Consider the following 11,250-nt stretch of genomic DNA (forward strand, 5'->3'; position numbering starts at 1 on the left):
TATTTTAGACGACTCAAAAAGTGGAAATGGCTCGAATTGACCCGCAACATAATAGCAAGGCTAGATACCTCAGAGTAGGCTTGCCTGAGTAAATAATACCGTTAGCATGACTTTGACTCCCTGATCTGCACAGAAAGACAGCCCTATTATCTGATCAATGTGTGCGTCACAAGAATATATCAGAATAAATGTAAAACCATCATGAGACATTAATAGAAGAGCACCAAAGAAGTATTATTCTTTTAATATAAAAAGTGCTACAAAAAATGCAGTTACAATATTGTCTTTCAGCACGAGACGGAATTAAATTTGTTTTTTATTTCCTACAATTTGAATAATGCCTTTTAGCTATGATTGTGTATTTACAGACTGTAATTTGTTACTTTAGCAATTCAATTTAGTAATCATCAAACTTGTAATCAAAGATGTAGTCCTGTGTGGGCTCTGACTCCTGGATTTCCGTGAGGATCTCGGCCTGCGTGGGCTCTGTGTACGAACTCTCCACAGGGAACCACGAGTCATACCAGGAAGTAGTGCTCTCGGTCACCAGCTCCGCTGTCGTCGTGGGGGCCGGTGTGGTGGTTGTGGTGGCAACGGTCGTGGTGGTGGAGAGGTTGGCCCTGAGTCTCCGCAGGCGGCGCAGGCGCATCAGCCGTAAGCGGCGGAGATTCTTAGCATTCTGGGAGTCGGCTGCCCTGCCACCGGTGTCCGTCTTCGTGGTGTTCATGCTGCCAACGGCTCCACCACTGATGTCACTTCCTGCCTGGGGTGGTGCTTTGGTGACAAGCCGTATTGGCCTCTTGCCGTGGAGGTCCATGATCTGCTTGATGCGATCCCAGTTGGACTTGGCCAGGGTGAAGCTGCAGGGGGTGGCCACGGAGTCGTAGCCCACCATGCACAGCCGGGTCTGGGGAGTGTGGCCTTCGGCGCGGGCCATCACACGGTACTCCCCAGGGTTCAACAACCGCCAGTAGTCTCCAGCTGCAGCTACGGGGGGGGGGGGGGGGGGGGGGAGGAGACCAGAAAGAGAGGATCATTTTGGAAGGAAATACCATGTAAATACCATGCATTTGGTCTTCCTCTGCGATATGCTGTGTGTGTGTAAATGCAGGTTTACCAGTCTTGACGTCGTGCTTGATACCTTCCACAGAGATGGTGGCGTTGGCCAGAGGATTGCCCTCCATGTCCCTCACTATACCCTTTATCCCACGATGCACCTGGCACAGGAAACAGAACCTCTATCAGGGCTCAACGCTCAGATGACATCACTGGGCGCAATTCGATCAAGTACAGCATTTACTCAGTGGCATATAAGGAAAGGGGGATTCCTGGTCAGTTGTACAACTAAATGACTTCAACTGAAATGTATCTTCCGCATTTTAAACCAACCCCTCTGAATCAGAGGTGCGGGACGCTGCCATAATCAACATCCACGTCTTTAGCACCAGTGGGTTAACTGCCTTGCTCAGGGGCAGAACAACATATTTTTACCATGTCAGCTCAGGGATTTGATCCAGCAACCTTTCGGTTATTGGCCCAACACTCTAACCACTAGGCCACCTGCCACCCTTACTTTCTTGGGGACCTGAATATTGACTGGTTTTCATCAAGCTGTCCGCTCAAGTGGAAGCTTCTTACTGTAACCAGTGCCTGTAATCTGGTTCAGGTTATTAATCAACCTACCAGGGTGTTTACAAACACTACAGGAACAAGATCATCCACATGTATCAATCACATTTTTACTAATGCTACAGAACTTTGTTTCAAAGCTGTATCCGTACCTATTGGCTGCAGTGATCACAATATAGTGGCTATATCCAGGAAAGCCAAAGTTCCAACAGCTGGGCCTAAAATAGTGTATAAGAGATCATACAAAATATTTTGCTGTGACTCTTATGTGGGTGATGTTAAAAATATATGTTGGTCTGATGTGATTAATGAGGAGCATCCAGATGCTGCACTTGATGAATTTATGAAATTGCTTCTTCCAATTATTGATAAACATGCACCTGTTAAGAAACTGATTGTTAGAACTGTTAAGACTCCATTGACTGATGAGGAATTGAACAACTGTATGGTTGAAAGAGATGGGCAAAAGGAGTGGCTAATAAGTCTGGCTGCACATCTGACTGGCTGACTTACTGCAAATTGAGAAATTATGTGACTAAACTCAACAAAAAGAAGAAGAAATGTTACTATGAAGCCAAAATCAACTATATAAAGAACGATGGAAAAACATTTTGGAGTACTTTAAATGAAATTATGGGCAGAAAGACAAATTCAACTCCGTCTTTCATCGAATCAGATGGCTTATTCATCACAAAACCATTTGATGTTGCCAATTATTTGAATGATTATTTAATTGGCAAAGTGGGCAAACTTAGGCAGGAAATGCCCACGACAAACAGTGAGCAATTATATTTATGCATAAAAAGCAAATAATGAAAGAAAAGAAGTGCAGGTTTGAATTTTGTAAAGTTAGTGAGGGAAAGGTGGAAAAATGTATTGTTACTGATCAATAATGACAAACCTCCTGGCGTTGACAATTTAGATGGAAAGCTACTGAGGATGTTGGCTGACTCTATAGGCACTCCTATCTGTCATATCTTTAATCTGAGCCTAGAGGAAAGTCTTTGTCCTCAGGCCTGGAGGGAAGCCAAAGTAATTCCGCTAACCAAGAGTGGTAAAGTGGTCTTTACTGGTTCTTACAGCATACCTATAAGCTTGTAGCCAGCTCTTAGCAAACTGTTGGAAAAAATGGTGTTTGACCAAATACAATGCTATTTCTCTATTTCAGCATGCTTATAGAGAAGGGCACTCAACTGACACAAATGAGTGATGATTGGTTGAAAGAAATTGATAATAAGAAGATTGTGGGAGCTGTGCTGTTAGATTTCAGTGCAGCCTTTGATATTATTGACCATAACCTGTTGTTGAAAAAACTTAATTAAGTGCTATGGCTTTTCAACCTCTGCCACCATATCGTGGATTCAGAGCTATCTATCTAATATAACTCAAAGGATTTTATTTAATGGAAGCGTCTCTAATGTCAAACATGTAAAGTGTGGGGTACCGCAGGGCAGCTCTCTAGGCCCTCTACTCTTTTCTATTTTTAACAATGACCTGCCACTGGCATTAAACAAAGCATGTGTGTCCATGTATGTTGATGATTCAACCATATACGCATCAGCAACCACAGCTAATGAAGTCACTGAAACCCTTAAAGAGTTGCAGTCTGTTTTGGAATGGGTGGCCAGTAATAAACTGGTCCTGAACATCTCTAAAACTAACAGCATTGTATTAGGTACAAATCATTCCTTAAGTGCTAGACCTCAGCTGAATCTGGTAATGAATGGTGTGGCTGTTGAACAAGTTGAAGAGACTAAATTACTTGCCGTTACCTTAGATTGTAAACTGTCATGGTCAAAACATATAGATTCAATGGTTGTAAAGATTTAGGAGAGGTCTAGCCGTAATAAAGAGATGTTCTGCTTTTTTGACACCACACTCCAAAAAGCAAGTTCTGCAGGCCTTAGTTTTGTCTAATCTTGATTATTGTCCAGCTGTGTGGTTGAGAGCTGCAAGGAAAGACCTAGTTAAGCTGCAGCTGGCCCAGAACAGAGCAGCACGTTTTGCTCTTAATTGTAATCAAAGGGCTCATATAAATACTATGCATGCCAGTCTCTCCAGGCTAAGAGTTGAGGAGACTGACTGCATCACTTCTTTTTATAAGAAACAATGTGTTGAAAATCCCAAATTGTTTGCATAGTCAGTTTATACACATCTTAGACACACACACCTATCCCACCAAACATGCCACCAGGGGTCTTTTCACAGTCCCCAAATCCAGAACAAATTCAAGAAAGCGTACAGTACAGCCCTTATTGCATGGAACTTTCTTCCATCTCATATTGCTCAAATAAACAGCAAACCTGGTTTGAAAAACAGAAAAAGTAACACCTCGCAGCACAATGCCTCTCCCCTATTTGACCTAGATAGTGTGTGTGTATCTGCATTGATATGTAGGCTATGTGTGGCATTTTAAAAATGTATGTAGTTCTGTCCTTGAGCTGTTCTTGTCTAATGATGTTCTGTATTATGTTTCATGTTTTATGTGGACCCCAGGAAGAGTAGCTGCTGCTTTTGCAACAGCTAATGGGGATCCTAATAAAATACCAACTGTTTATAAAATAACAAAGTAACAAAAGGCACAGTAAAATGCATTAAAAAACAAGATAATATTAAACATTAATTGATGTTGTCTTTGTAGTGTGTATTCTGACCTGTTCTATGAAGGACAGTAGTGCCTCTCGGTTGTTCTCCCACTCCAAAGGCAGCTCACTCTCGTGCGGAAACTTGTCACAGCCCAAGAAGACGGACAGCTCAAAGCAGTTAGTGTGCAGGTAGCTGAAGTCATTCATACCTGGGGGTTTAAATCATGAGGGAAGTATAAATCATGAGATGGAGTTTCTTAACACTGTCTGCTTCTCTATCTCTCTTTAACCTGATTCTTCATACTTATTTCTTCCTCTCTCTGTCACACCCTGATCTGTTTCACCCGTCTTTGTGCTTGTCTCCACCCACCTCCAGGTGTGGCACACCTTCCCCATTATCCCCAGTGTATTTATACCTTTGTTCTCTGTTTGTTACCAGTTCGTTTTGTTTTGTCAAGCATACCAGCGTTTTCTCCGTGCTCCTGTCTTGCTCTAGTTTCTGTTTTCCCGGTTTTGACCATTCTGCCTGCCCTGAGCCAGCCTGATGTTCTGTACCTTTTCACACCAGCCTGGATTACTGACCTCTGCCTGCCCTGAGCCTACCTGCTGTTCTGTACCTTTTGGACTCTGCTCTGGATTACTGACCTCTGTCTGCCCTTGATCTGTCATTTGCCTGCCCCACTGTTTTTGTAATAACCTTTTGTTACCTCGAAACTGACTGCATCTGGGTCTTCTCCTGAGCCTTGATACTCTCCTTTTTTTCTCTCTATCTCTCTCCCGCGCCCTTCCTTCAGACTCCTCTCTTCTCTCGCCTCTCCTCCACTCTTCACGTCTTTCCCCGTCCCCATTGACACTCACTCCCCACCACAGGCTTCCAGCTGGCCCTGTTGATGATGCCCTGTCCCCCAGAGATGTCGTCGGTGTGGCAGGAGCCCCGCTGGGTCTCCGTCATGGTTAAGTGGCTGTGGGCGTACGACATGGCCAGCCAGCGGAACATGGTGTCGTCTGCCGTCTCCCGTAGCGCGTCCCCGTTCTGACGCTGCATCCGGGCCCACGTCTCCTCGTTCATCTCATGGTCCATACCGGGCCGAGACCCACGTCGAGACCCCAACGTCTGTTGAAAGACACAGGAATCAGATTATGTTAATGTAATAGAAGGTAGCAGGGCTGGAAATGGGATCCTATTCTCTTGGGTCCCTGTGCAGATATAAATCTATGGGTACGTCTGAAATTCCCTAGAAAGATTCCCGATATAGGATACTACTTTTCCTGCTTTATCTTATTTCAGTCACAACCGAAACCCACCCCTGCAGCCCTTGGAGGCCGCTGCATATCAAACGGGTATGCCACTACTTTTTCTCCCCCCTGCAAATTGGCTCCCAACACAAATGGGGTCCGCTCCATCCAGTTAATGACAGCTTTGGTCTCCAGGGCAACCTACAAAAAGAGAGAAAATAGAGATGTCACCCCAGAAATTCAAACTAGTATAATTGGAAATTGTGAGAGAGAGAGAGAGAGAAAGAGACAAAACGAGAGAGAAAATAGAGACTAGTGTAATTGGAAATTGAACAGTACAAAATCAATAACAGAAACAACAACGTCTCGAGCCCAAACACTCACAGAGCCATTGAGGAAGTTCTCTGGGAGTGGGATGTGGTGATTGGGTACAATGCGTGGGACCCAGCCCCTGTCCTCTGCCCCCCACAGAACACTGTTGAGGTCCGGGAAGTTCTGGAAGATATCATATCCCTCCTCCGTCCAGTGGCCCAGACCCCAGTTCCCCATCTCAGAGCCCTGGAAACGAGAGAGGAGAGGTGAGAAAATGCCATCTCTATTGGAGAGATTATTGCAAATACACTTCTTAGAGCAGGCAGTTTGGGACCTGTGGGGAGAGAAATAGGATATGGAAAGAACATTATGTAATGTTACATTGGTTCCCGTTTCATCAATTAAAACATATATATTCCTTGTTGGAGCATCTTTCTGGAATGAGCCCAGGTCCCTCACCATCTCGTAAGCCAGTTCGTAGGCGTCTGGGTTGAGTGAGGGAACCAGGTGTATTCTCACACCCTCCACCAGGCGGCGCACTCGGGGGTTGTCGTCATTGTACTCCTTACACATGAATTGCATCAGCAGGAGGAGCAGCTCCCGCCCCAGCGCCTCGTTGCCATGGAGACCCGCCGTGTAGCGAAACTCCGGCTCACCTGTTGAGTAAGATGTCTTTATGTGACAGTGTTTTGTGATCACTTAGTATGTGTGCGAGGTCCGTTGCTGTATGGCTCACCAATTACTCACACACACACACACACACACACCTGTCTGGTGTTCCCCGGGGTTGTCAGAGATCTCCATGGCGTACATCTTCAGGCCAGCAGAACTCTTCCCAATGTTATAGATCCTTGTGATGTTAGGACACTCCTCATTTATCACCTTCATCATCTGGGATGGAGAGAGGGAGGGAGGAGAGAGAAGGGAGGTGGGAGAGAGGAAGGGAGGAGAGGGAGGTGGGAGATATGGGAAGATGGAGGGAGAGAGGAGAGTGATGTGTTAGGTGGGCGTGACGGAGGGGGAGATGGAGGAGAGAGTGGGAGAGGAGGATAGAGAGAGAGGGATGAGGGAGAGATGAAAGAGGGACAGTGGCTATCTCACCTGACATACCCACCTGTGCCCCACTCTCATTTTAGACTCACCTGTCTCATGTCCTTATAGTTGTGGTGTCTGTAGTCCAGGTCGTCTGTGGGGTGGACCTCATTCTCACTACGGAAGCTGCCTGCGGGGAGTGAAGGGAGGAACAACATTGGAAGCATGTGGTGGAATTCATATGGGAGAGTAACGAGGATGGTTGTGGGCGTGATTATGATCCTTTTATAGGTTATGAGGTGATGGAGTTAGGGACGTGATGAGGTTCTGGAGTTGTTGGAGGGGATGTTTTCACTGAGGTGATGGGGTTATGCATTGTGCTGTACTCACTTGGCAGTTGGCAGGCCATGACCTCAGCTCTGAGACACAAGCTACCGTTCCAGCTCTGGGGAAGGATACGGATGTAACGTGCCACAATTGGCCAATCAAACTGCACCATCACTGGCGTGTCCCTATCCACATTGCCATAGAACAACTGGAGGGATGGAGAGGGGAAAGATTAGAGAGGAGGAAAGTTGAGATAATAAATTGGCAGCTGCACTGACCAATCTTAAGAGGTTACTCACCCACTCCGCATAGCCATCGTGGAGCACCGTCCAATCACGACTGTCGTTACTGAAGGACACGTGGAACGTGGACACAAAATCTTCTCTGAAATACAGGAAGAGAGAGCGAGAGAAAGATACTTTATACGAATAGCCAACATTGTGTAATCTTTAACATTCAAAGTGCCATTTGATTCCACAGGAAATATTCAATTTCCTATTACTTTTTCCTTATAATCATTTTTGCAGCATTCTGCTTATCTAATGGATAAAAAAAACATTGATGTGAATGGTGTTTGGTTTGTATTAATTTCATGTGTTGTTCATTTCAAATCAATTGTGCAGGCTAATGGGGATTCCAACTGGCCCTGGCTGTGTGAACAGTGTAGTGACCCCAGGGCAGTGACCCCGGACAGCAGGACTTACACTGTGTCTGAATTCCTGCCCTGTACAATGACTCCAGTGAACTCCACCTCTCTGCGAGCGTCCACCTCAAACCAGTGGTTATTCTCCTCTGGCTCTGCGCACCACGCACCCCCGTACACACCGTCGTCATCACCGGAACTCTGGGGAGACAAAATTATCCCCTCAACTGGTCAATCATGCAGCATCCTTTTAAGATCTGAGGAAATAGTTGGAAGGAAAAGCTCCCTAGGTAGGAATGAACCTTGAGAGTAACCTGTCTCTAGAGGGGGAGCCCATTTTCCAGTACTATGGTGGCAAGATGGTGCCGACAGACATGGCAGCTCTGCTTCTAGCTCCTAAGCAAATTTGCAATACTTAGTATTTTGTGTTATTTCTTACATTTTTAGCCCAGAGCGTTTTTTTGTGTTTTTGCATACAGCCGGAAATAACTTTCGGATATCAGAGCGAAGGTAACTCATCAGCATTACGACCAGGAATATGACTTTACCAAATTGGATACTTTGTTCGTACCCCCCAGGGCAATTGAACTTATCCCAGAGGCTGCTCCAAGACGCCGCCAGCAGAGAACAAGTATTCGGAGTGGACTTCTAGTCCAACTCAGGAAGCGTGCACACCATCCACCACTTCCAAGTATATTACTTGCTAATGTTCAGTCTCTGGACAATAAAGTAAACAAACTCAGGGCAAGGATCTCCTTCCAGAGAGACATCAGGGACTGTAACATACTCTCGTTCCCGTTCATAAAGCCAGCTGGGTTCTCAGTACATCGTACAGACAGGAATAAAGAACTCTTCGGGAAGAACAAGGGCGGTGCTGTATGTTTCATGATTATTTTAACTACTCATGGTGTGATTGTGATAACATACAGAAACTCAAGTCCTTTGGTTCACCTGACCTAGAATACCTCACAATCAAATGCAGACCGTATTACCTCCCAAGAGAATTCTCTTTGGTTATAGTCACTGCCGTGTATATTCCCCTCCAGCCGATACCACAACAGCCATCAAGGACCTACACTGGACATAATGCAAACTGGAAACCACATATCCTGAGGCAGCATTTATTGTAGCTGGGGATTTTAACAAAGAACATTTTAGGAAAACACTACCAAAGTTCTATCAACACTTTTGCTGTAGTACTCGCTTTGGTAAAACACTCCCCCTTTCGAAATGCCTACAAGGCCCTCCCCCGCCCTCCCTTCAGCAAATCAGATCCAAACTCCATTTTACTCCTTCCTTCCCATAGGCAGAAACTCAAATAGGAAGTACCAGTGCTAAGGTCTATTCAGCGCTGGTCTGACCAATCAGAATCGATGCTTCAAGATTGTTTTGATCACGCGGACTGGGATATGTTCCGGGTAGCCTTTGAGAATAACATTGACGTATACACTGACACGGTGAGTGAGTTCATCAGGAAGTCTATAGGGGATGTTGTTCCCACTGTGACTATTAAAATCTACCCAAAGCAGAAAACATGGATAGATGGCAGCATTTGCGCAAAACTGAAAGCATGAACTATCGCATTAAACAATGGCAAGGTGACTGATAATATGGTTGAATACAAACAGTGTAATTATTCCCTCCGAGGGTCTACAGACAACCTCAGACTACAAAGGGAAAACCAGCCACGTCGCGGACACCGTCTTGCTCTCAGACAAGCTAAACACCCTTTTCACCCGCTTTGAGGATAGCATAGTGCCACCGACGCAGCCTGCACCCAAGGACTGTGGGCTCTCGATCTCCGTGGCCGATGTGAGTAAGACATTTAAGCGTGTTAACCCTCGCAAGGCTGCCGGCCGAGACGGCATCCCTAGTCGCGTTCTCAGAGCTTGAGCAGACCAGCTGGCTGGAGTGTTTAAGGATATATTCAATCTCCCCCTATCCCAGTCTGCTGTCCACACATGATTCAAAATGGCCACGATTGTTCCTGTACCCAAGAAAGCAAAGGTCACTGAACAAAATGACTACACTCACTTCTGTCATCATGAAGTGCTTTGAGAGGCTAGTTAATGATCATATAATTTCTACCTTACATGACACCCTAGACCCACTTCAATTCGACACAATAGATCCACAGACAATGCAATCGCCATCACACTTCTCTATCCCATTTGGACAACAGGAATACCTACGTAAGAAGGCTGTTCATTGACTATAGCGCAGCCTTCAACACCACAGTACCCTCCAAGCTCATCATTAAGCTCGGGGCCCTGGGTCTGCACCCCGCCTTGTGCAACTGGGTCCAGGACTTCCTGACGGACCACCCTCAGGTAGTGAAGGTAGGAAACAACACCTCCACTTTGCTGATCCTCATCACAGGGGCCCCACAAGGGTGCGTGCTCAGCCCCCTCCTGTACTCCATGTTCACCCATGACTGCTTGGCCACGCACGTCTCCAACTCAATCATCAGGTTTGTAGAATACACAACAGCAGTAGGCCTGATTACCAACAATGGAAACAGCAGAGGGAGCAAGCCCCTATCCACATCGATGGGACCGAAGTGGAGAAGGTGGAAAGCTTCAAGTTCCTCCGCGTACACATCACTGACAATCTGAAATGGACTACCCACACAGACAGTGTGGTGAAGAAGGCACAAAAGTGCATCTTCAACGGCAGGAGGCTAAAGAAATTTGGCTTGGCCTGTAAGACCCTCACAAACTTTTACTGATGCACAATTGTGAGCATCCTGTTGGGCTGTATCACCGCCTGGCACGGCAACTGCACCACCAAAAACCACTGGGATCTCCAGAGGGTGATGCGGCGCATCACCGGGGGCACACTGCCTGACCCCCATGACACCTACAGCACAGGAAGACCAAAAATATCATCAAGGACATCAACCACCCGAGCCACAGCCTGTTCACCCCGCTATTATCATTAAGGCAACGTCAGTACAGGTGCATCAAAGCTGGGACCTAGAGACTGAAAAACAGCTTCTATCTCAAGGCCATCAGACATTTAAATAGCCATCACTCGCCGGCTACCTCCCGGTTACTCAACCCTGCATCTTCGAGGCTGCTGCCCTATATACATAGACATGGCCACTTTAATAATGGAACACTAGTCACTTTAATCATGTTTACATTACTGCTTTACTAATCTCATATGTATATACTGTATTCTATTCTACTGTATTTTAGTCAATGCCACTCCGACATTGCTCAATCTAACGTTTATATATTTATTAATTCCATTCTTTTACTTTTAGATTTGTGTGTGTTGGTATGAATTGTTAGATACTTCTGCACTGTTGGAGCTAGGAACACAAGCATTTTGCTACACCTGCAATAACATCTGCTAAATACGTGTATGTGACCAATAACATTTTATTTTATTTGGTGTCCAGTATGTAGTATTCTAAGTATATCTGCAGTACTATGGTGTGTATGTTATGTAGTATATGTTATACAATACAGTGTGTACCTG

The 11,250-nt window shown here is 45.6% G+C and overlaps 1 protein-coding gene across 1 annotated transcript in view; it reads right to left on the reverse strand.

The window, feature by feature from the left end:
* Positions 1-228: 228 nt before the first annotated feature.
* LOC110509611 (inactive carboxypeptidase-like protein X2) overlaps positions 229-11,250 on the reverse strand; it is an 18,642-nt gene continuing 7,620 nt past the window's right edge. Inside the window, exons 10-21 of the mRNA XM_036967250.2 lie at positions 7,826-7,965; positions 7,421-7,505; positions 7,185-7,329; positions 6,905-6,984; positions 6,530-6,653; positions 6,222-6,418; positions 5,835-6,008; positions 5,520-5,651; positions 5,073-5,328; positions 4,284-4,423; positions 1,118-1,217; positions 229-987 (exon numbers count right to left, since the gene is read on the reverse strand). Coding sequence (XP_036823145.2) covers positions 398-987; positions 1,118-1,217; positions 4,284-4,423; positions 5,073-5,328; positions 5,520-5,651; positions 5,835-6,008; positions 6,222-6,418; positions 6,530-6,653; positions 6,905-6,984; positions 7,185-7,329; positions 7,421-7,505; positions 7,826-7,965 — 2,163 coding nt within the window. The 3' untranslated portion in view covers positions 229-397. The remainder of the gene's footprint in view (positions 988-1,117; positions 1,218-4,283; positions 4,424-5,072; positions 5,329-5,519; positions 5,652-5,834; positions 6,009-6,221; positions 6,419-6,529; positions 6,654-6,904; positions 6,985-7,184; positions 7,330-7,420; positions 7,506-7,825; positions 7,966-11,250) is intronic.

The sequence above is a fragment of the Oncorhynchus mykiss genome, chromosome 29 (assembly GCF_057628025.1).
Source record: "Oncorhynchus mykiss isolate SJ-2025 chromosome 29, ASM5762802v1, whole genome shotgun sequence".
Taxonomy (NCBI): Eukaryota; Metazoa; Chordata; class Actinopteri; order Salmoniformes; family Salmonidae; genus Oncorhynchus; species Oncorhynchus mykiss.